A 26,821-nucleotide genomic window follows, 5' to 3' on the forward strand; every position below is an offset into this window, starting at 1 on the left:
TGGACACAATACTAGTACCTTAACAGAAAGTCTAAGGTGAGACTGTGGAGACAACAGTGTAACATGGCCAGAGTCATAAGACTAGTTCCTGCATTTGGCCAACTTCCTGCTGTTCTCAACTGGAGCAAAGGTGGCATATTGAAATCCATGCAGAACTTGACATTGTACGTATTTACAGCTTTGATCTTAAGTAAAGTCACTGCAAACACTCAAACTACCATCATTCATTAATGGACACAGGCAACTTAGTATCAAATTTCCATTTTCCGGAGGCCAACCATAATCTCAGGGGTATCCCAGTGCTGCTGCTGTATTTCAGTGATGTTCTGAGCATGGGCTCAACAGAAAATGAACTTGTCAAAGTCGTTACATCATTTTGATGAATAGTACAATTGAGTGAAACAAAAAGAAACCAGAAATTGCTTTGCCAATGCTATTCATATTCATTGTATTCCAGATAAGACGTGATTAATTCACAGAACTGACTAATTCACCCACTCCAAAATTACAGCAAAGGCATCAAGAGTATTGTTGTTGTTGTTGTTATGTGCCGTCGAGTCAGACCTGACTCATAGCGACCCCTCCTTGGGTTTCCAAGGCAGTATCACTACGGAAGTAGATTGCCCCATCTTCCTTCCAAGGAGTGGCTGGTGGGTTTGAACCACCAGCCTTCTGGTTAGCAGTCAAGTGCCATGTACGCTACCACATCTCCTGTATAGGGCTACTTAATAACTCTCTATTTTTCTGTCATGAAAGGCAACATGATCCACTTTGACCCTGGGAAAAATCATTCTATGGTTTCACACTCTAGAGCAATAGCAGCACTACCATGCTCCACCCATTTCCCCTTAGCACTTGCAGTCCACTATATACCCAAGGAACCCTACTGGAAGCATTTCTGCTTCTCAGCTTGAGGCTTCTCTCACTAGTGCCCTGGGCAGGCGGGAATGCCAGGCAGCTAGCACTTTCAGGGGCAACCTTCAGATAAGACAGATGGGACTTGAAAGACATATAGCTCAACATCTTTGTACTTCAGGTGGGACAACTTTGAAATGCATTCCACACTACCTCCAGAGGTCCCCGGCAGAACCGTGCCTGCATTGCCTGCACCAATAACCTGCTTATTCACGTACTCTCTACTGACTTTCTTCTCTCCTATTCCTTGCTCCCCTAACAGTGCTTCCTGAAAACATGTCCCAAATAAAGGCACGTGTACGCAAACCTCTGTCCCATTTAGCTTAGGACTCCAGAACAAGGACATTTTATACTTCATGTTTTTACATGAAAATCATGAGAACTTCCACTGTTCCTTGTTGTTGCTGTTGCCACTGTTGCAAGAATAGTACAATGCACTTCCTGTATCCTTTATCCAGATTCACCATTTCTTTACATTTTGCCCCACTTACGTTATCATTCACTTTCTTTTCCTCCATTCTGTTACCTTCCTTTCCACCAACCTTTATATCTATATACATACATGTACACACATACACATATATTATCATATTATCATATTATTTCCTGAACCATTTGAGAGTAAATTGGACCCTTTACCCCTAAATGATTCAGCACATATTTCCTAAAAAAAGGAATTCTCTTCGTTAAGCATAGTACAGTTACCAAAAGGTTTTCCACTGTTTCTTTTTTCCATCATGCTTATGCTTTATGGGGTCAGTGCTATGCTTAGTCACAGAATGCCAGATGGCATTAGATCACCAATTCTTCCTTCTTAAGAAAAATATACTTTCCAGAATGAAATTACATAGACATTGATAGATAAGCCTTTGCTGTCCATATGAGCAGTGAAGACATAGCACAACCACGCACTGGTGGACAGATCTTTGCAATTTGCACTTTCTGCCTGCCTCTCTTTGTACTTGCTGAGTATCAGTCTTTGTGGCTTACTCCCTTATCAGCCTGGTATAACCTGGAGTCTTTCTGCAGTGTTCATGAATACACATTTGTGGAACATCCCGGATCAGCCACTGCAGTCGTTACCAATGCTGAGCCATGTCTATTGCATGTTTCATTAGACTCTCCTTCTAGAAATCTGAAAGTCACCTCAAATCTATCATATCCTAACCCACTCTCAAGATCTTTTCTCCAAACCTGGACCTCTTCTAGCATTTTCTCTCAGTGTATGCTGTTTTGTATAGATTCATTCCTGGATCCATTCTTGACACCTGGCTTCCCTTACTCCCAACCCCACATGCAATCCATCATCTACTTCTGTCAGTTCCTGCTACCATTTTTCTCCATCTTTACTATCACTGTCACCACCCTTATATAAGTGACTAAGACCTCTCTTGCTTGAACTATAGCAGCAACTTTCAAACTGGTTTCTCTGCATCCATTCCAGCCTCTCTATGATCTACTTTTAACCCTGAATCTAGAAAATAAAAGTTCAGAAACACAAATCTGATCATCTTCCTACTTAAAACACACCAATAATTTCTAATTACTCTTTGGATAACTATAGACATCTACACCTTGACCACCTGTGGTCTTGCCTCTACCTGCCTCTACTGTTCCATCCACACAGATTTTACACAGATGCTTTGTCTACCATCCTCTCTTCCATGACATTATATATGATTTCCTCTCTTCCTGAAATATTCTTTATTTATTTTCTTCACTCAGATCTTCTTCCTTTAGATCACTGTTTGAATCTCACTCCTTCAAAAACACTTCCCTTGATTTGGTCCATTCTCTCATTATATTTTTTTGAACATGTGTCTCTTCTTTGTCATAATGGACAGAGTTACAATTTTATCTTGGCTTTGTGACTGCATAATTACTATCTTCTTGCTGAGATTGTAAGCCCCATAGGACAGGTGTGGGCTAACCATTGTATCCTTAGGGCCTTCAGTGTTTTGAACTTAGTAGGTAGTCAGTAAATAGCTGTTGAATGAAGGGATAAGGAGGAGTTGATGATTTTCCCAGCTTATCTCTTGCTACTAAAGTAGCACATTTAGCTCTGAATGATTTAGAACTGATCTGTTTTTTTAAAAATTAGATATAAAAGCAGTGGTTTGTGTAGGGTGAAGTACCCTTTACCCACCAAATTTGGTCTTTATCCTTGGTTCCTGGGAGGTAATTTCTAAGCCCTTGGAACTTCCCAGATGATTGGTGTATCTTTGTTATCCATAGATGGCTTTGGATAACATCTGGCAATTTATGCTAAGGAGGTGACTCATGGTAGGGATTGGCTACACCAGAATGCCCCACCTCTTGATATCAGCCTGAGCTATAAGAAAAGGAGGGGGGCTGGAGACTGAGTTTGATTACATGGCCAACGATCCGATCAACCCTGCCTATATAGTGAAACCATCATAAAAACTCTGGACATTGAAGCTCATGTGAGCTTTCTGGTTGGTGATGGACAGTGATGCCCTGGGAGGGTAAATCACTTCTGAGTGTATAAGAACTCCAGGTTGTGGACCCTCCCAAACTTCATCCTATGCATATCTTCTTTTGATTTTTTTTTTTTGCTATAATAAAACTATAAGGAGTTCTGGTGGCATAGTGGGTAAGGCATTTGGCAGCTAACCAGAAAGTTGGGGATTCAAACCCACCAGCCACTCCACAGGAGGAAGATGAGGCAATCTACTTCCATAAAGGTTTACTGCCTTGGAAAACCAAAGGGGGTTGCTATTAGTTGGAATGGCCTCAATGGCAGTGGGTTTTGGTTGGGATAATAAAACTGTAAGTATAGTGCTTTCCTGAATTCCCACATCATTTTAGTAAATTACTGACCTCCTGAATCTGTAGTTAGAAGTATGAGTGGCCTGGGAACTTGGGGCTGGTGCCTTAAATCTTGGGTAGACTTAGCAGTCTGGAGGACTGTGCCCTTAATGTGTGAAGTTTGGACCTAATTCTGGACAGGCAGAGACAGGAGGAGAAGAATTGCATTGTAGTTGGTGTCAGAACAAAACTGAATTGATGTTAAATCAGTAAAAAGAAAAAAACTGAGGAATTCAAGCTGTTCACAAGGTGGTAACGTAAATGACTTGTCTATAACTGGCCCACAGAAGGCCATCATCACATTCCCTTGGCTACAGTATATGCAGCATATCCGGAAATTACTCATATAAAAAATTGGCTAGAAGTTCTGTCTTATATACAGACCCAATTTTGATGTTGGAAAAAACTGTACAGGGTGTTGCACAGTCCGGACCTTTTAACATAAGTTGTCAAAGGCACCAATATATCAGTGGAAAATGACCAAGATGCCTGATCCAAACTTCATCCTGATTTTATAAGACTATTTCAAGGGAAAAACTTAAGTATGGCAAACTCCTTCTCAAAATAACTCTAAGTGCTTATTTTCTATATTAAATCTTTGTTGCAACAATTACAGCTTGTTCCAGTACCTTGCAAAGACCAGGCTGTCAGACACTATCATTTTCTGGAAATGGTTTGCATTTGCCTCTGCTACATGTGAGCAATTAGTCAGGAGAAACCTTATCTGAGCAGTCACCACCCTGTCTTCACTTTCAAGCAATGGCTAGGCTTAAAGGGTACTAACGATGTCTGTCAGTTTGTCATAATGTGATGGCTTGTGTGTTGCTGTGATGCCGGAAGCTATGTCACTGGTATTACAAATACCAACAAGGTCACCCATGGTGGATAGGTTTCAGCAGAGTTTCCAGAATGAGACAGACTGGGAAGGTGGACCTGGCTATCTACTTCTGAAAAAATGGGCCACTGAAAACCTTATGAATAGTAGCAGAATGAACATTGATATAGTGCCAGAAGATGAGACCCTCAAGTCACAAGGCACTCAAATTAAAATTGGGGAAGAGCTGCTTCCTCAAAGTAGAGTTGACCTTAATGATATGGAAGGAGTAAATCTTTCAAAACTTTTATTTGCTCCTGTGGAATGACTCAAAATGAGAAGAAACAGCTTCAAATATCCTCAGTAATTGGAATGTAGAATGTACAAAATATGAATCTGGGAATACTGGAAGTTATCAAAAATGGAATGGAATGCTTGATGATCAATATCCTAGGCATTAGTGAGCTGAAATGGACTAGTATTGGCCACTTTGAATCAGACAATCATATGGTCTGCTATGCTGAAAATGACAAATTGAAAAGGAATGGCATCACATTTATTGTCAGAAAAGATAGTTCAAGATATATCTTGAAGTATAATGCTGTCACTGATAGGATAATATCTATACATCTACAAGGAAGACTAGTTAAAGCAACTACTATTCAAATTTACACATCAAACACTAAAGCCAAAGATGAAGAAATCAAAGATTTTTACCAATTTCTGTAGTCTGAAATTGGTCAAACATGTAATCAAGATGCATTGGTAATTATTTAAGACTATACTGTGAAATTTAGAAGCAAAGAGGAAGGATCAATAGTTTGAAAATATGGCCCTGGTGATAGAAACAACAACCAGAGATTGCATAATAGAATTTGAAAGACCAACCATCTATTCATTGGAAATATCTTTTTCTCAATACAGAAATGTTTCTAGATGGAATACACAGGAATCCAAGCAACTACATCTGAGGAAAGAGGTGATGGAGAAGTGCAATACCATCAGTTGGAACAAAGCCAGGTCCCGATTGTGGAACAGACCATCAATTGCTCATATGGAAGTTCAAGTTTAAAGTGAAGAAAATTAAAACAAGTCCATGAGGTCAAAATAATGACCTTACATCTACCCCAATCGATTTTAGAGACCACCTTGTGAATAAATTTGATGCACTGAACATTAATGACTAAAGACCAGATGAGTTGGTCTTGTGGGATGACATCAAGGACACTGAACATGAAGAAAGAAAAAGGTCACTAAAAAGACAGAAAAGAAAATAAAGATCAAAATGGATGTCAAAAGAGACTCTGAAACTTACTCTTGAATGTAGAATAGCTAGCAAAAGGAAGAAATTAAGAAGTAAGAGAGTTACACAGAAGATTTCAAAGGGCAACTTGAGAAAACAAAGTAAAGTATTATAATGAAACGTGCAAAGATCTGGAGTTAGAAAAGCAAAAGGGAAGAACATGCTTAGCATTGCTCAAGCTAAAAGAACTGGAAATAAAATTCAAGCATCAAGTTGCATTATTGAAGGATTCCTTGGTGAAAATAATGAACGGTGTGTGAAGCATCAAAGGAGACAGAAGGAATATGCAGAGTCACTGTACCAAAAACTGGATGACATTCAATCATTTCAGGAAGTAGCATATGATCAAGAAAAGAGGATGGTATTGAGGGAAGAAGTCCAAGCTGCACTGAAGGCACTGCTGAAAAACAAGGCTCCAGGAACTGACAGAACAGCAATTGAGATGTTGCAACAAATGGATGCATCACTTGAAGTGCTCACTCATCTTTGCCAAGAAATTGGGAAGACAGCTGCCTGGCTAACTGGAAGAGGTCTACATTCTCACCCATTCTGAAGAAAGGTGATCCAACAGAATGCAGAGATTATCCAACAATATTATTATCACATGAAAGTAAAATTTTGCTGAAAATACTTCAAAAATGGTTGCAGCAGTACATCACCAGGGGACTAACAAAAATTCAAGCCAGATTCAGAAGAGGATATGGAATGAAGGCTATCACTGCTGATATTAGATGGATCTTGGCTGAAAGCAGAGAATGCCAGCAAGATATTTACCTGTATTTTATGGACTATGCAAAGGCATTTGATTCATGGATCATAACAAATTATGATAATATTGTGAAGAATGGGAATTCCAGAACACCTAATTGTGCTCATGTGGAAACTGTACATAGAGCTGTCGTTTAAACAGAATAAGGGGATACTGCACTGCTTAGAATTAGGAAAGGTGTTTGTCAGGATCCTATCCTTTTGTCTTACTTGTTCAATCTGTATGCTGAGCAAATAACCTGAGAAGCTGGAGTATTGGAAGAAGACTCATTAACAATCTGCAATATGCAGATGATATGATCTTGCTTGCTGAAAGCAAACAGGACTTTGCAGATTCAAAACTATAGTCCTCAGTATGGATTACACCTCAATATAAAGAAAACAAAAATCCTCACAACTGGACCAAAAGCAACATCATGCCAAATGGAAAAAAGATTGCAGTGATCAAGGATTTCATTTTCAATGCTCATGGAAGCAGTAGTCAAGTAATCAAATGATGTACTGTATTGCGCATGTATGCTGTGAAAGACCTCTTTAAAATATTCAAAAGCAAACATGTCACTTTCAGCACTAAGGTGCACCTGACTTAAGCTATGGCCTTTTCAATCACTTCATATGCATGAGAAAGCTGGGCAATGAATAAGGAAGATGGAAGAAGAATTGAAGCCTTTGAATTACAATACTGGTGAAGAATATTGAATATACCATGGATTGCCGGAAGAACAAACAAATCTGTCTTGGAAGAACTACAGCCAGACTGCTTCTTGGAAGAGAAGATGGTGGGACTCATCTTATGTACCTTGGACATGTTATTGGGAGGGACCAGTCCTTGGAGAAGGATATCAAAAGTGCATCAAAAGTCTGGTAAAGCAGAGGTTTAGCAAAAAAAGAGGAAGACCCTATATGAAATGGATTGACACAGTGGCTGCAACAATGGGCTCAATATAGCAATGACTGAGGATGATGCATGACAAGGCAATGTTTTGTTCTGTTGTACGCAGGGTAGCTATTAGTTGGAAGAAATGGAGCCGACTCTGTGGTACCTAACAACAACGATGCCCCAAGAAACCCTGGTGGCACAGTAGTTAAGTGCTCAGCTGTTAACAGAAAGTTAATGGGCTATGTGAACCCACCAGCCATTCTGCAGGAGAAAGATGTAATCTTTTGTAAAGATAACAGTTTTGGAAAGCCTGTGAGGCTTTTCTACCTGTCCTATGGGGTCTCTGTGAGTTGGAATCAACTCAACAGCACCAGGTTCGTTGTAGTTTAATGATGCTCCATAGCATATTGTTGGAGGAGAAGGGATTATGAGAACTGTCAGGTTCCTACCCATTTAACATGCTATTTTCTGTGTTCAACCATCAGGGTCAATTCTTCTGATTGTATACTGAGATCTACTGCAGCAGCTGAGTAGCTGCTTTAGGGATGTGGCCTGCTTCCAGTATATAAGAAGCAACTTTGAGGAAGGTCTCCAGCTTTTTGGCACACTTGAACCCTGCATGTAGCCAAGTTGTTGTTCAGCAGCCCACCATGCCCTGCCGACCTTGGGACTTTTTCTGGACTTGAATTAGTGGCCTGCCATGTTGTTTGGCAACATCGGGACTGTGCCTTTTTTACTTATTGACCTTGGTCTTGGCAGCGTCAGCAGCCAGCAGCTGCCTGAGTGAAGAAAAGCCTCCAGCTTCAGTGGGCCAGGAGCAGGAGGCAGAGCTGAAGCCCAAGGTTGAAGGACTTTCACCCAGTCCCTAGAGTCTGACACTTTGAACTCAGACTTCCAGCCTCCAAAATTGTAAGAGAATAAACTAACTCCTGTTTGTTAAAACCATCCATTTGTGCTATTTTCTGTTAGAGCAGCACTAAGTAACCAAAACACGGGACAACCCTCTATTGGGACAAGTCCCAACCATGTCTTTTTAGGCTTAATTGAAGACTTGGAGGATGAGCACAAACACATTTCAGATGTCGTTGTCCTTGTCCCAACCCTTCCTATATCTGACAATCATTACTCATTGTTTGCCTTCGCTAGTAATAATGGAGTGGGACCAAGGGGCTTTCTGGCACAATGACTGAGTTTTTGGGGCCTTTGTCACATGAGATCTAGGGCACAGATGGGCTAGGGTGGCACGGCCATGGAAATCGACTGCCAAAGCTCTCTTCTCTGGACTTGATGCAGCAGAGGCAGAAGCAGTCTATGCAAAGTTATCAGGAATTTACTTTTCAGCCACATCCCCTAAGGATTTACCAGAATGATATGGTGAAAGAAGCACTACTATTTTCCTGACTGCTAAAATGCTGATGTGGAACCAAGTGGTACCTTTTGTTTTTAACTCACTAGCATAACACAAAGGCTGTCTTTAAAATAAATAAGTAAACAGAGCACTGTTCAAAAGGTATTTTAGCTTGAAGGAGGAGGGTGTTTATAGGGAGCTCTGTGGTTCATGGTTGCCGTCTTTGTAATTTTAAATGCCTATTAGGGGTTTGTTCTATCTGATATCCCAGAATTACACACTGCAGTGATCTAGGGTGGAGTCAGGTCCGTGAAGGCTGCCTCAGTAAAGCATGGTTATTGATGCTTCTCTCCCACCTGTTTACAGTCAGCCAGCTCAAGACAACTTGATGTAGTGAAAAGCCTAGAGGTTTTAGAGGCAAGAAGCACTGGACTGAATCCAAACCCTGGCACTGTGTCACCTTGTCACTCCATTTCACATCTCTGAGTCTCAGTTTCTTCATCCAAACATAGGGATGATGATATTTATTTCGAGAGTGCTACGTCAGCTAAATGAGCATATTTTAAAGTACTCACCAGAGCTCCTTAGAGCATAATACTCAACAATGTTAGCTCCTTTACCCCTGCCCCATTACAAATGTTTCCAAAAACCACGCAAGATGAGGAAAAAGTAAAATTTAACGGGACATAATATATGTCCTCCATCAAGATTTAGATAAAATGACTTTGGGGACATCAGTATTACAAAACTTAACATGTTTAAACAATTAATATTCCAACTAAACTCATAATGGAGACAATTCAATTTTGAAATCTGGGAGCTGGGAACCTGTGTATGGTTGTATGCCCCGCACAGTCCCACAGTAGCCACTCACATTCTCATATCTGTTCTCACTAGGAACAGAATACTGTTGTATGGAAAAAGGTCAGCCATCTTGTTTTCATTTAGGGAAAACTTAGCACAGTGATATTAAAACAAGAACCACATGATTCAAAAATATTTTCCCTTTTAGCCCCATAAATTACTTCTATTTTGAGTTTATTTCATAAGTTTTTAAATTTTATTTTACTTTTATTTCATAAGTCATAGGTTTCAACATTTTCCATTGTCTTAAGAACCTTAAAAGATGTTCAAAATGAAAATGAATGCATTTTTTAATATGGTCTCAGATGTCTTCAAGGATCACCATGAGTCAGAATGGATTTGATAGCAAGTTATGATACCTTTTTAATCATGAGCTTATGCTCCTCAAGAAAAAAGGTGATGTATTCCAAACTCTTCTCACCTTTTCCACTTTAGTGGTGTGGCAAAGTGAAATAAAAAAAAGACCTTAGAAACTTGAAAGGCATGGGTTTCAATTCTCATTCTGATTCTGCCACTTTGAGGATGTTGATTTATTCTTTTATAAAATAAGCATCCTGGTTATTACCATCCAGTTGGATGCTGAGGATAGAATGAGACAATGTCTGTGAGACACAAAGCACATAGTAGCTACTCAATATACTGAAGCCCCCCCCCCACTTCTTTGCTTCAATTGTTCTTAGTTTGATTTTCTTTTTAAATACAATTGGCTAGTTTATAGGCAAATTTAACATCTTTAAAACAATTTGCATGCAGATTTTGGTATATAAAAATGGAAAATAAACCTAGTGACTTCATTCTTAATTATTTCTTTTGAATAATATGTACTCATGCATTTGCTGAGACACTAACCTTTCATCAAGATGCTGTTTTAGTAACAGAATATCAATTTAAATAATCATAAAGTATAGGCCTCACAAACATCTACACATCAGGTATGACAATGATTTAACATACTCAGTTTATTCAGAGTGGCTCTGTCTTCAGGAGGTTGACACCAGGCCAAAAACCGTACACAGTAAACCCAAGAACTTGGGCCAGAGGACAGAAGTAACGGCTGTGAATATGTAGATGATGGGGGTGGGAGGTGTGCAGGATGAGAGTGGTGCAGGGTGCAAAACAGTTCAGCAGTGTCATTACAACAGTCATTCCCACTGCAGTGGCTTTGGAAGAAGACAGTGGACTGACAACAAAATAGGAAAACATTACAACTACCAGGGAATACAGTGTGAGAAATTAGAAATAGATTGGCACTCTAAATTAAGCAGTTGTCTAGCACAAAATAAACCTGTTTTGTTTTCTTTTTGCTGAAGTGGAGAATAAATGCAAAAACTTTTTAAATATACACAGGAGGGCAAACAGGAGTCATCCCACCAAGCTTAATGCTTCAAGTTAATGTCAGAGTTGGCCCTCATATTCTTTCTCTAAAAAGAGTACTTACTAAATAAATATGCAATGGTTTAAAACTTTCCATGCAAAATGAGGGCAAAAGTAAAATTCTATGGGATTTAATATATGTCCTCCATCAAGATTCAGTTGAAATGACTTTAGGGACATAAACATTGTAATGGGTCTTAACATGTTTTAAATCACTAATATTCTAACTAAGCTCATAATGGAGGCTTTCGATTGAATAATTAATATCAAATATTCTAGCTGGCATCCAGGATATATTGGCTATGAGGAAATGATGAAAAGTTTGATTAAAATGGACTTTTATCCGAGGAACTAAGTGACATAAAAATGATATGGCAGTAGCATTAACCCCCTGATCTCAGCTGTTTGGCATCTTAAGGCGGTATTACATGGTAGGGCTTTTTGCATTTTCAGGAAGTTTGAGTTGACAGTGGAGACATCTTAATCTCACAAAGAATTAAATCGCTGCTAATTCATCATTTTGTCTTCAGCATTAAGATTGAGGTGGTGTCAGAGGACACAGTCAAACACGCAGCTGACTCTACGAGGAAGGGGAACAAGGATGAAATACTCAGTTTAGGGAACACAAAGAGAAAGGATGAGACAGTTTCTTCTGGTGGAGTAAAAAAGCTTCACTGACTTTCAAAAATCATTAAACTCTATCATATGCAGAGACAGAAGACCTGATCTAGCAAGTTCTTCAGCTCATCTAAGTCTATTCTTGCAAAATCAGAGCAGCAATCACAGCCACGCTCTTCAGGGTGAGGAAGCGATGGCCCAGCAATGCTGCACCACCGTGGAGCTGTCTGAGAGACTGACCATGAGTGGCCCCATGTGGATGAAGTGGAGCAGCCCCTTGTGTGGAGAGTTGCAGAGAAGAAACACTTGTAGCTGCAATGACCTCAGACTCTGGTTGAACATTCAACCAGCCGTCAGACTGTGTTGTTATTGTTGTTGTTATTTGCCGTCGAGTCGGCCCCGACTCATAGCGACCCCTCCTTGGGTTTCCGAGGCAGTATCACTACAGAAGTAGGATTGCCCAACCTTCCTTCCATGACTGTAGGGAGTGATATATATACATATTTTCATTAACTATCTTATTTCACAAACTGGCCTTGTGGTAGAGAGCAGGACCCAATTAGGCAGCCTGGGGCCTTGTCAACTGCTACGGGCTCAGATACCCAATCACCCACTCATATGCATATTGACCTAACATCCACCTCTGTATATCTCTAATGATCTATATACACATGTATATACTCACACATGGATATACGTAATGATTTGATTGCTCAGGTTTTCACTTAACTCTTTTAATGATTCTGTGTATTAGCTTTAGACAAGGAGCAGTTCTATAGCATTGATGAGAGTCTTTGCAGATCTGTAATGTCATCGTAATGCGAGGCTGGCAAAGGAAGATTCAACTTCAGTGAGCAGAACAGAAGTTAACCAGAGAAGATAACGAGAAATCTGAGAGGGAGACTTTTAAGCAGTGAGTTAAATGACAGCAAGTACACAGAGACAAAATGCTTTGGGGGATAATATAATGAAGTAGACAGAATGCATGCTGCAAGCTTCAAAGTTAGCAGCACACTTGTGACTGGAGTCTTCCTGAGGATGGACAGAAGCATATGTAGACAAAGACGCTGAAACTAATAAAACAAAATGGAAATGCTAAAGCAGAAGTATGTTCTTATGGCGTGTTCTTCTGATCTGAACACAATCGTATTCGATACCAAAATAGTGGGAACACACTTAGAAAACATATTTATTTCAGGTTCCTGGGAAGCAAGCATAAACTGTATGCTCCTTCTAATGTTGCTTTTTCTACCGGAAATCAGCTCTAGTATGTTGTTTTTCATTACAAAACCAAGTTAAAAGCAGAGAGATCCCTTTCTTCCAATCCCCAAGTAACTTAATACAGTGAATCCTGTGAGAGCCAGAGCTCAAAGGGATTGCCTTGTTTTTCCAGGTGTCACAAGTTTTTCACCATTTCCACTGTTCTATCATTTTCTATTAGTGGAAAATATTTCAGTTTCCCTTCTCTGACAGGTCCCGACTTACACAGGTTCCAGCTTTCATAGGTTTCATTGTATGAATGAGAGTAACACTGGATCTGGAAGTCAAATACAGCATGAGCAGGCTGTCAATCTTGGGAAAGGCAGTCTTCTGTCCGGAAGGGCTCATGTAGCCTCTCCACCAGAAAATTTATTGTAATATTTCTTCCCTCCCACCCCCAGGTCGATATTATTCTTAATCTTAAAAACCAAAGTATCAATTTGCAGACACCACTTTTTCAACTCTCAGGAGTGTTCTAACAAAACAAGATTCTCTTTTTGGTAGGCAAAGCATATTGCTTAATGTTCATCTAGCAATTACACATTAAACTGTTCATATTTCAAATGAAGGGCTCAAGGGAAGGGGAAAGAATTGATTTTATGACAGCATTAAGGAGATGGTTGAAAGGCATTCCCTAACATGCACATCAGTAATGTTCTGTGTCATATACAAAGATGAATAAGATGCAGTACCTGTCCTCAAAGGCACTTACAGTTTAATGAGGAAGACAAGCTGGTGAGCACACATAACAAGGGAGCATGATAATCATGAGTATGGATCTGACTCTCAGGTGCATAACTTTAGCTGCAATGGTTAAACACATAGGTTTGTAACCAGAAGGACTGGGTTCAAATCCCAGGTCTGGTACCTTCTAGCTTTTGAACGTAGGCAATTTTACTTAATCTCTGTCTGTGTTCTTGTCTCTGAAATGGAGATAACATGGGTAAATCCCTTCATGGGGTTGCCGTGAGTGTTAACTAAGTCATACATGCAAAATATTTAAAGTCTTAAAATAGTATCTGGTACACAGCAGTGCTCAGTAAGTGTCAACTATTTAGAAGTCTAGACTTCTCATGTTTCCACGGAAAAGAGATTCATGATTCTCATGGGAAAAGCATTGAAAATAGTAGCCTGAAGCAGGACTGTCAAGAAATCTTGGGAGAATTCTTTCCTTAACATACTTGCATAAAAATAAACCTTATTTCATTTGTATACCAATAAATTAAACACCTAGTACATACATGGTCCTTTGGAATCAGTGCGTGGTATAAATGGTTAATGTGCTTGGCCACCAGCTGAAAGGACAGAGATTTGAATCCATCCAAAGGGACCACAGAAGCAAGCCCTGGGGTGATGCTTCTGAAGAATCAGCTATTGGACACTCTGTGGAGCAAAGTTCGAGTCTGACACATAGGGGTCACTGTAAGTGGGAGTTCACTTGATAGCAACTAGTATGTTAGGTCCTGGTGATGCATCTGAAAAATAAGCAAAAAAGTTCTACCTCAAAACAAAAACCAAGCTAAATTCACTGCCATTGAGTCAATTGCGACTCATAGTGACCCCTCTTTGGCTTTCCGACACAGTATCTCTATGGAAGTAGATTGCCCAGTCTTCCTTCTGAGGAGTGGCTGGTGGGTTTGAACCACCAGCCTTCTGGTTGCAGTCAAATGCCTTAGGAATTTATAATCCAAAGGGGGTGAGAAGGCAGAGCAAAGAATCATTATCTAATTAAGGGTATTTTCAGTGACCCTGGATTGCAAAGCAAATAGAAGGTTAAAAGGAAGCAGAACTAAAGAAAAGTGACATGGAGGGCTTGGGCACTCTGAGATCTCTTTGAGGTTGTTGCTATTAAGTGCTGTCAAGTTGGCTTCGACTCATATCGACTCTTTGTACAACAGAATTATACACCACCTGGTCCTGCGCCTTCCTCACAATCCTTGGTATGCTTGAGCCCATCATTGTAGTCACTGTGTCAATCCATCTCATTGAGGTCTTCCCATTCTTTGCTGACTCCTCTATTTTACCAAGCATGATATCCTTCTCCAGGGAACGGTCTCTTCTGACAACATAACCAAAGTAAACTCAAAACCAAACTCACTGACGTCGAGTCAGATCCGACTCATAGCAACCCCTCCTTGGGTTTCCAAGGTGGTATCACTACGGAAGTAGATTGCCCAACCTTCCTTCTGAGGAGTGGCTGGTGGGTTTGAACCACCAGCCTTCTGGTTAGCAGTCAAATGTCTTAGGCGCTATGCCACCAGAGCTGCCATTTTCACTTCCAATGAGCATTCCAGCTGCACTTCCAGGGCAGATTTGTTAGTTTTTCTGGCAGTCCATGATATTTTCACTATTCTCTGCCAACATCACAACTCAAAGGCATCAACTCTTCTGTGGTCTTCCTTATTCATTGTCCAGCTCTCACATACATATGGGGCTATTGAATATGCTATGGCTTGGGTCATGAGCACCTTAGTCTTTAAAGTGACATCTTTGCTCTTAAACATTTTACAGAGGTCTTTTGCAGCAGGTTTGCCCAGTGCAATACAATGTCTGATTTCCTGACTGCTGGTTCCATGGGGGCTGATTGTGGATCCAAGTAAAATGAATTCCCTGCCAACTTCAATCTTTTCTTCATTTATCATGATGTTGCTCATTGGTCCAGTTGTGAGGATTTTCATTTTCTTTATGTTGAGTGTAATCCATACTGCAGACTCCAGTCTTTGATCTTCATCATTAAGTGCTTCAAATATCTTCACTTTCAGAAAGCAATGTTGTATCATCTGCATATTGCAGGTTATTAATGAGTCTCCCTCCAATCCTGAGGCTGCATTCTTCTTCGTATAGAGCAGCTTCTTGGATTATTTGCTCAGCATACAGACTGAAAAAGTATGGTGAAAGGATACAATCCTGGTGTACACCCTTGATTTCAAACCATACAGTATTATCTTGTTCTGTTTGAAAAACAGCTTCTTTGTCTACGTACATATTCCTCATAAGAGCAATTAATTGTTCTAGAATTCCCATTCTCTGCAATGTTATCCATAGTTTGTTATCCACACAGTCAAATGTTTTTGCATAGTCAAGAAAACACAGGTAGATCTTTTTCTGGTATTCTTTCCTTTCAGCCAAGATCAATTTGACATCAGCAATGATATCCCTTGTTCCACATCCTTTTCTGAATCCAGCTTGAATTTCTGGAAGTTCCCTGTCAATGTATTACTGCAACCATTTTTGAATTACCTTCAGCAAGATTTTACTTGTATAGGATATTAATTATATTGCTCAATAATTTCCACATTCTGTGGGATAACCTTTCTTTGGAATGGGTACAAATATGGATCTCTTTCAATTAGTTGGCCAGGTAGCTGTCTTTCAAATGTCCTGACATAAATGAGTAAGAGCCTTCAGCACTGTGTCAGTTTGTTGAAACATCTTAGACTTCTTCCTTCAATGCCATTGGTTCTTGATCATATATACTACCTCCTGAAATAGTTGGACATCAACCATTTCTTTTCGGTACAGTGACTCTGTGTTTAGCTTTCATTTTCTTTGGATGATTCCAGCATCATTCAATATTTTTCCCATAAATTCCTTCAATATCAACTCAAGGCTTGAATTTTTCTTCTGTTCTTTCAGCTTGAGCAATGCTGAGCATGTTCTTCCCTTTTGGTTTTCTAACTCCATTATAATACTTTGCTTTGTCTTCTCGAGCCACAATTTGAAATCTCCTGTTCAATTATTTTAGCTTTTCTTCCATTTGCTTTCACTACTCTCTGTTCAAGAGCAAGTTTCAGAGTTTCTTCTGGCATCCGTTTGGGTCTTTTTTTCCTTTCCTCTCTTTTTAATGACTGTTTACTTTCTTCACGTATGATGCTCTTGATGTCATTCTACAACTCATTTGGTCTTCAGTTGTTGGTGTTCAATGAGTCATATCTATTCTTCAGATGGTCTCTAAGTTCAGTTGATATAATCAATGCCACATTTTAGGTCTCAAGGACTTATTTTAATTTTCTTCAGCTTCAACTTGAACATGCATATGAGCAATTGATGGTCTGTTCCACAGTCAGCTCCCGGCTTTGTTCTGACTAATGATATTGAGCTTTTACATCACTTCTTTCCACAGATGTAGTCAATCTGATATCTGTGTGTTCCATCAGGTGAGATCCATGTGTATAGCCACCGTTTTTGTTGTTGAAAAAAAGCATTTGCAATAAATAAGTCATTGGTCTGCAAAATTCTATCATGAAATCTCCAGCATCATTTCTATCACCAAAGCCATATTTATCAACTACTGATGATTTTTCTTTGTTTCCAACTTTTGCTTTCCAATCACCAGTAATAATCATTACATATTGATTGCATGTTTGGTCAATTTCAGATTGCAGAAGCTGGTAAAAATCTTCAATTTCTTCATCTTTCACTTTGGCAGTTGGTGAGTAAATTTGAATAATAGTATTAGCTTGTGTTCCTTGTAGGCGTATAGATATTATCCTATCACTGACAGCATTGTCCTTCAGGATAGATCTTGAGATGTTCTTTTTAACAATGGAGCAATGCCATTTCCCTTCAATTCGTCATTCCTGGAATAGCAGAAGATATGATTATCTGATTCAAAATGTCCTATGCCAGTTCATCTCAGCTCACTAATGCCCAGGATATTGATCTTTATGTGTTCCATTTCATTTTTGACAACATCCAATTTTCCTAGATTCATACTTTGTACATTGCAGGTTCTGATTATTAATGGATGTCTGCAGCTGTTTCTTCCCATTTTGAGTCATGCAAATGAGGTTTGCAAAAGTTTTCCTCCTTCCACATCATTAAGGTCAGAGCTCTGGTAGCATAGTGGCTAAAAGCACTTGACTGCTAACCAGAAGGCTGGCGGTTCAAACCCACCAGCCACTCCTCGGAAGGAAGGTTGGGCAATCCTACTTCCGTAGTGATACTGCCTCGGAAACCCAAGGAGGGGTCGCTATGAGTCGGGGCCGACTCGATGGCACATAACAACAACAACAACAACTACTTTGGGGAGGCAACTCTTCCCCAGTTGTATTTTGAGCAACTGTAAACCTGAGCGGTTCATCTTCTGGCACTATATCAGACGATGTTTCATGGCTTATCATAAAGTTTTCCAGTAATATATCAGACAATGTTTCACTGCTATTCATAAGGTTTTCACTGGCCTGTTTTTTCAGAAGATGATGGCCCCATCCTTCCCCCCATCTATCTTCATCTGGAAGCTCCACTGAAACCTGTCCACCGTGAATGACCCTGCTGGTATTAGAAGTACTGTTAGCATAGCCTCCAGCCTCATAGCAACATGCAAGCCACTACGATGACGACAAACTAGCAGACGAGTGGTGGTAGCAGGATGGAAATGCCAAGCAGGCAGGTTTAAAAGCACTCACAAGAGTGAGATAAAGGTACATTTTGGAATCATCATTATAGCAATGAGAATTGACTCTGCAGGAGAGGAGGAGACTGCTCAGAGTGAACCTACATAATGAAAAGGCTGAGCAGAATCAGGTGGAAGTATCAGTGGTATGCAGAGAAGTCTGGGCCAAGATGCTAAAGAATGAGTGGGGGTGTGTGGAAATAGAGCCAACAGGTATTCATCACTTTCTCTTAAAGTAGGAAAAGTGGGAACTAGAGGAAGAAGGAGAGTGGAGGGGAAGGCCTTTTTCTCTGATGAGCAAGATTCATGTTCTTGGAGGCAGTCCTGGCACTCAAACCTGCTCAGCTAGGCTTCCTGGTACCTGCATGCTTCCTGGTAGCACTGCCTTGAGCCAACAGGAGTATACTAGTCGTGTTAGTGGAAAAGGGGAAGACCCACAACGAGATAGATTGACACAGTGGCTGCAACGATGGGCTCAAGGATAGCAAAGGTTGTGAGAATGGCCCAGGACAGGCATCGTTTCAATTTGTTGTACATAGGGTTGCTGTGAGTCAGACCCAACGTGACTACACCTAACAACATAACAACAACAAGCAGTATCTCAGGTTCCCCACCTGTGGATGCTACTTGTATACTCTATCTGCCAAGGCCAATAGCATCATTCTCAGCCTTCCAATTAACTCACATGACATGTTTCCTCCCCCTGGGTCCCTGACTCCCAATGACCATGGATGGACTAGGCCCTGAACTCAAGTTGTATAAAGGCCTTGGTTTCTTGCCTGGAGCGGAATATGTATCCTATATTCCTCACATAATGAGCCTTGGTAGTGCAATGGTTAAGAGCTTGGCTGCTAACTGAAAGATGGGTGGTTGAACCCACCAGCAGCTCTGTGGGATAAAGAAGTGGCAGTCTTCTTCCTAAAGATTTATAGCCTTAGAAACTCTATGGGAAACTTTTGTTCTGTCATGTAGACAGGGTTCCTATGAGTCTGAATAGACTCAACAGCAATAGGGTGTTTTGTTTTGTTTATCCCTCACACCAACTTTCTATCTACAAGAACCCCATCTCCCAGCATGCCCACTAGCACAGCTGTTCACTAAGATAATAATAGTTTGCTCCTTGCTCCTTTCCCAGAATCAGCTGATCCTCTGATTAGCCTTGGTGCCTGGTGTGTCTCCATGTAGGTGCTGGCTCTCTACTCTCCACCTGTGGGACTCAAGGTGCCTGGCGCAGCTGAGTCTATGTATTTACAACAGTAGTCAGGGGGAGGAAAATGGAAAGTGACCTCGAAGCAGCCGAGAGTGAGGTAGTTGTGGGCAGGGTCCCTGACAAGGCGGGGAGAATGAGCTCCAGTGTAGAGTTTGCCTCATTAAAGAAAGGAATACTTCCTCCCCAGGGACAAAAAAAAAAAAAAAGCTAACAATAATTAAAAAAAAAAAAAAAACACACTTTAAAATATTCCAGGCAGGGTTTTGCTTGCATTAGTATATTTAATACTCATATCAGCACCATCTGAGGACCTCATATCATCCCCAATTTGCAGATTAGAAAATGGAACCTGGTGTCTTTAGATCACATGCCTCCGGTAGAACAGGTGATGAGTGATGATGCTGAGGCTATAATTAGGGCCTGGCTCCAGGCCTGCCCTCATTGTGGCCCTTGGGAAGGGTGTTTTGGTGAAGTCAAAGCAGTCTGAATGGCAGGGAGCAGAATGGAGGAGAAATGTTACTTGGCTCAGGGTTGTAAAGAAAAGAAGTGAGGTCACCTCCAGAGAGTGGACTTGGGGGCTTAGTCATCTTCCTTGAATTTAATGGGAGTGGAAAAGGGTTGGAACAGCCGGCCGCTGGGGGACAGTCAGGGGAGTCACCGGCACGACTGGTGCTGGGCGGCAGCAGGGGCCCAGCTGGGGCTGCATAATAGGAGTTCTGTAGTGGAACCAATGAATGCAGTTTTATGCCTTTCTCCAGCAACCTTTCGCCACCCACGCATGTAAGACCACAGAATAGATGTGGCGCCTTTTTGCTCACTGCTTATGACTCCACACTTGACTGCAAGCCAGGAAGAGCACCATCACGTGCTGATGCACTGAGCCATCTGCAGAGAAGGGGATAATGGGATCCCATGGGGCCAAGATGGGCCAGGTGGGAATGATGGAAGCTGGAAATGGGAGAGGAGGGAATCCACTTCAGAAGGGACTGGCCACAGTGAGGCCTGTAAAACTAGAATGGGGCCTGAGAGAATTGAGAGGGCTTAGGAGGCAGGGGTGAAAAAGAAGCTGCAGAAATACATATGCTGATGTTCACACATGATAGCAGCCTGTCACTTCAAAGCCTTCCCACTTCCCTCCTCATGTAGGTAAGAAAGAACCCATGGCAGACCAGAGGATGCTGATATTTCACTGTTAACTACCAAAGACAATGGAGGGCTGGATAACCCAAACCTAACCTACTGCTGTCAGTTGATTCCGACTCATAGAAAGTCTATTAAGGACAGAGCAGAACTGCCCTAGAGGGTCTCCAAGGCTGTGTCTTTATGGAAGCAGACTGCCACATCTTTCTCCTGTGGAGTGGCTGGTGGATTTGAACCACAGATGTTTCAGTTGGCAGCTGAACACTTTAACCACTGTGCCACCAGGGCTGGAGAGGTGGGTAAAACACTAGCCACAGTAAAGGTCTGGTGTTTGTTAACCACATTGTGTTACAACCACACTCTGCTTTCCAAAACAGCACCCTCAGGAGAAAAGAAAGAAAGTCATTTTTCTTGAGAGGCAGAAGATTTAACATTGCTTAACAATAACACTTAACATCGCTTAGCCCTTAGCCTTAGGCAACCTTGTAACTACTGAGCGCTAGGAATTGTCTTTTTCCAGTGCTGGCCTGGGCTCTGGCTTTGTTTTGTTTAGTGTCATTTAGCCTGGCAGTAGGCCTCATCGACCTACTTTAAAGATGACAGAGTTCCATGAAAGCGTAGGAGGGTGCCCCCTGACCGGGCTCCTTCCCAACTCTGTGCCCAGGGGGGCATTTTCACTCTGTGTCGATGGCTCCAAATTTAGCCTATCAGTCAACATTATTGAGTTTATCTTAAAAACTCCTGTGATGCTTTCCACACACAACATAGGAACCAAATCAGTCAGTAGCATATTAAGTCTTAAGTACGGTAGGCCACTGAGTTCCTATGGATATGTATTTTTGTTTTTAATTAAAAATTTAGCTCTATCAATATTTTAAGGTTCCTTTCTCTGTGACGAAAAGAGGGGATCCAGTGTCTACAGAGTCAGACTCGCCTCACTCTCCTGGCAAAGGGAGATGGCACGGCAGGCTGTTGCGTTGCAATTAAGTGGATAGGGAGACCTCCGGGGAGTAAAGACTAGAATACCAGGGAAAATGTCACCGGCACTCAGGACTGAATCTGCACACTGCCTCAGAAGCCAGCAGCGTATCCCCTTGCCTCTGTACTCGGCATCTTGTCGAGCAAATATGGAGCCCCCCACAGTCTGGAGCTCATCCCCTGCAATGGGGCTTTGCATTTCCATTTAGACACTGAGGTGGAAACCTGTCTGAGCTCCCCCACGGAAAAATCAATGCCAGGGAGCACTCATGCGTCTGTCCGACCTCTGTCTGCTTCTCCGTCATGGCTACTTCTGGTTGCCAGGAAGCTGCAAAGGTCTATTTGCACGTGTAGCTGATCTCTCCTATGTGATTACGTGCATGTGTGTGAGTGCACTTTTTGTCAAAATTGTTTTCTAAGACGTTTTCCTTTCTGCTACAGTTAGTATATTTAATACTTGCCTCACAATTAACTCTTGGGGCTGGCAGGATTTTGTCCATTCATACCCTACGATGGTAGCTCCAGCACGACAAACAGCATACATCAATTCCCTCCACAGTGTTTAATACTGAAATAGACTTGTTTAGAGTCGGCCATGGTTGAACATTGCAGGGCTTATTAAAACCCACTGCTGTTGAGTCGGGTCTGACTCATAGTGACCCCTCCTTGGGTTTGCGAGGAGTATCACTATGGAAGTAGATTGCCTAACCTTCCTTCTGAGGAGTGGCTGGTGGATTTGAACCACCAGCCTTCTGGTTAGCAGTCAAGTGCCTTAGGCACTATGCCACCAGAGCAGCCGTGGAAAGGAGTAAGAGCTGGGAATTTGGAGGATTTTATGTTAATAATTACTAACGTAAACATTTGCTGTCCTGTCATAGAGTGTCGATTTGCTAGCCTCCTTTACTGGACAGTACAGTCCTGAGGATGGACTGCGTTTGGGTCTCCAGTCTTTGTATTCTCAGGGCCTGATACATAGGAGATGATCAATAGACTTATGGGGGAATGAATGAATGAGTGAAACTTAGAGAACTTTAAGTGTCATTTCTGTGCCAAAAAAAAAAACCCACCAAAATCTATTTCTGCAATCTGAGTATAAGTTGGCCAGGAAGACATGAAACTGGTTTTAGTTTTTCTTTTCTTTTCTTTTTTTTCCCTCCACATCCTAAAAACACATTACTTTCCATCTGCTTTCACCACAATTTCCATACACTTCAACACTGAAAGCCAGAAAACTTATATTTAAAATGAATTTTGGAAACTATTTCCATTCTTTTAATGAAAACACAATACTTGGCCAGGGAAAAATAGGCAGAGAAAAGAAATCAGGGGGTGAGAAAAAACTATGAGACAACATATAAAAAAAGAAAACAGGGAGACGAATAAAATGCAGTTGTCTTTTAGGGATCTGTCTCCATAAATATTGTTGTTATGTTATGTGCCGTCGAGTCAAACCCGACTCATAGCGACCCCTCCTTGGGTTTCCGAGGCAGCATCACTACGGAAGTAGGATTGCCCAACCTTCCTTCCGAGGAGTGGCTGGTGGGTTTGAACCGCCAGCCGCCATAAATATTACAGCCAAGAAAACCTTACGGGGCAGTACTGCTCTGTCACATGGGGTCACCATGAGTTGAAATCGACTCCACAGCAACCAACAACATGCAAGTACTCGGGCACAATGCGAAATGCATTTTTTTTTTTTTTTATTTTACCATGGGAGGAGGTCAATAAAGTCTGAAAAACACTCATAGTACTACTACTAAAGAACCAACCCAAAGATGTTTATTATAATGTAACTCATGAATACAAAAAAAAAAAAAAAAAGGAAAATTAGGGGAATGCTTTGAGATTGTTATATACCCAACATGATAAAGTATAACACCAAAATTCAAAATTATGCAAATGTTTAGCTTCATAGGCAAATGTTTAAATAGAATGGCAAAAGTCGGCAGCAGAGCTATCCACTTTATATATATTGATCTACCATGAATCTAAGAAAAAACTAGAAAATAACCTAGAAAGAGCATGAAAAAAATGCAGTTTTATAGAAGCCTTTAAAATACTGTATTTTCTGTATCCTGCCAATTAGTGTTTAGATGGATACTCTGCTAGAGTTGAGGTTTTATTCCTTTTGAAAATCAACATACTATTTCTAAAGAGCAGATGTCACTTAAGGCATGTTGTTGTTGTTGTTATGTGCCGTCGAGTCAGACCTGACTCATAATGACCCCTGCTTTGGTTTCTGAGGCAGTATCATTACGGAAGTAGCTTGCCCAACCTTCCTTCTGAGGAATGGCTGGTGGGTTTCAACTGCCAGCCTTCTCGTTAGCAGTCAAGTGCCTTAGGCACTATGTTACCAGAGCTCCACTGAAGGAATCCTTATAGCAATGTAACTCACTAGTTACTGCCTTGTTGACTCTGACTCATGGTGATCCCTATGGGTCAGAGGAGAACTGTACTCTTATTCCATCTTCAATGGCTGATTTTTCAGAAGTAGATTGCTAAGCTTTTCTTTCGAGGCTCCTCTGACTGGACTTGAACCTCTAACCTTTCCATTAGCAGCTGAGCACCTTAACTGGTTATACCACCTGAGGGCTGCAGGATGTTATTTTTGTAAATACACATGCAAAAGAATAGCCAACATGCATCTCAAGGCATGCATCTCTGAGTTAGCACTTTCCCAACTCAGCTTGAATGATAAAGAAGCTCTACTTGGGGTCCTCCCCCTTTTTAAAAGGAGATTCTCCATAACATTTCAGTTTTCTGGCTGGCATTCACCTTTCTTTCTTTCTTTTCTCTCTCTTTTTTTTTTTAACTCACTAATTCTCACACTCTCAACTCTTGTAACTCCCACAGTAGCTAGACTGTAATCCTGGAAAGGTCTCCTCTTTGTCATACAGTACTGATAACAGACTAAAATTATTCTTCATGTCACAGATAAGAGACCAAACCTTTGAGAACTGTATCTCATTGAGGGGTGTCTAGTTACTGCATATGTGGCTCACGTTAGACCAGAATCACCAAGCGAACTTTTCCCACACAGTGTGTCTGTGCTTCTCAGCAATGGTTTCTTACTGCCTAGAGAACACAGCTGAATTCTAAATCAAACAATGAATACCTTCCCAGGTCCACAATCTTCTCCTGCTTTTTATCCCCCCATGAAGATCCAAGGTTAAGGTTGGCCCACCCTTTCTCATGGGTAACTCCTAGGACAGAGGATTTACTATTCTATTGTCTGAAAGCTTGGTGCAGGATGTTCAATACCATTTTTATAGTAATGGCTTAGGATTTCCATTCAGTATCCAATATTCCTGCTGACATGTTCAATTGCAATGATATACTATTTTCTTCCCTTAACAAATAACCCACAAGTGTTCCAATTATTAGCACAGTTGTGAAGATGGCACTACGGCTGCAGCAGACAGCAATAAGGCACAATGATAACATATTCCCTGTGTAAAAGTCAGATTTCTGTTTCATGTCATTTCTCTATAACCTTCATTTGCAGGTGAGTTGGTGATGGGATACCTACCTGGGTAAGGATGCGTACTGTCTCTCCATCCCTTCCAAGTGGAGGTTGTGTGCATTCCCATCTGGACCCTTTCCAGACACCTGTGGAGAGACAAGTAATTAGAGATGAAGATCCATTATACACCCTGGTTACTGACAATGCATCTCAAAACTAAAATCAGGGCACAAATGCTACTTCTGCCTGCCAACAACTAACCGTGGCAAAGCAAGTAACAACTCCGAATCACTAAAGGAATTGATGGTCAAACCACACACATGGCAGGTAACAACAAAGGCACTTCTTTCAAAAAGGGTCATTGTCAAACTGACTCCTTCCTGTCACCAAGCCAGGGCTACTCTGTATACTTTAAGACCTTCTTCTCCTTCTTTTCTTTTTCTCTATTTTATATCTTTTTTCATTGATTTTATTTTTAAAACAGTTTTAGATTTACGGAAACATTTAGAAGACAGCATAGAAAGTTCCTCTGTGCTCTGCATTCAGTTTCCCCTATTATTAATATCTGACATCAGTAAAGTACATTTTTTCAATGAATGAACTATACTGATGCATTATTATTAACTAACATCTATAGTTGACGGGAGCTCTGGTAGCATAGTGGCTAAGACACTTGCCTGCTAACCAGACGGCTGGCGGTTCAAACCCACCAGCCACTCCTCGGAAGGAAGGTTGGGCAATCCTACTTCCGTAGTGATACTGCCTCGGAAACCCAAGGAGGGGTCGCTATGAGTCGGGGCCGACTCAATGGCACATAACAACAACAACAACAACATAGCTTATTGAGATTTCCTTAGCTTTTACCTATTGTCTTTTTCGTTCCAGGATGCCATATAGGATTCTACATTTCATTTAGTCATTATGTCCCCTAAGATTCATCTTGGTTGTGACAAGGACTGTACTTTTAGAAGCACTTTCTCCATGAAACCGTTCTTCATTAACAGGGGCTGGTTACAAGCAACTATCTACTCCATGGATTACATGAAGTCCTACTTGACAACCCTGAATCTAACTTAGCTCCCTCCCTTATAAGCGACTACATAGAAGTGATCATCTGTTTTCTATCCAGTATTCATCTTTATTGTTTTTGTCCCTTTCATGGTACTTCCTGTGTTCACATCTCTTGGGGTCTCTTCTTTCAGCCTCTGAGATCCTGAAGGGCAATGACTGTCTCCAGCTGGTTCTCAGTAAAGTGTATTGGTTCCTTGAACATAAAGTCCTTATATCTGATCTTCCTGCATCTATCACACCAACTGAAAACAGGAGGAACACATGGGTTTTTAAAATGCTTGTTGACTGATCAATTCCTCACCTGTTCAGGCTAATACCTGTGGTAAGTGGACCCCTCATGTACTTGCTCTTGTGGTGAGGAAGCTCTCACACCGTGGCCATGGAAGGGGTAAACAGAAAACCATAGGCGTGAGAGGCACTTCGCTAGTAAACACAGGCAATGACAGGATCAGGGTCAGGAAGGGAGATTTTTCTAGGTAGTCCTTAACCTGGAACTTGTTTTTGTTCTTTCCCAAATCCCAAATTTCTAAAAAATGTCCACTACCATCTTAGTTTAGGTGGTATGTGTATGGGTGGAGGTTTGGGGTGAAG

The 26,821-nt window shown here is 41.1% G+C and overlaps 1 protein-coding gene across 1 annotated transcript in view; it reads right to left on the reverse strand.

Annotated features, from left to right (window-relative positions):
- The window catches only part of PARD3B (par-3 family cell polarity regulator beta), a 1,522,095-nt gene that overhangs the window by 50,594 nt on the left and 1,444,680 nt on the right, over positions 1–26,821 (reverse strand). Inside the window, exon 22 of the mRNA XM_042783151.1 lies at positions 25,226–25,305. Coding sequence (XP_042639085.1) covers positions 25,226–25,305 — 80 coding nt within the window. The remainder of the gene's footprint in view (positions 1–25,225; positions 25,306–26,821) is intronic.

The sequence above is a fragment of the Orycteropus afer genome, unplaced genomic scaffold, assembly GCF_000298275.1.
Source record: "Orycteropus afer afer isolate SDZICR_OR568_19922 unplaced genomic scaffold, OryAfe1.0 scaffold00002, whole genome shotgun sequence".
In the NCBI taxonomy this organism is placed as follows: Eukaryota; Metazoa; Chordata; class Mammalia; order Tubulidentata; family Orycteropodidae; genus Orycteropus; species Orycteropus afer.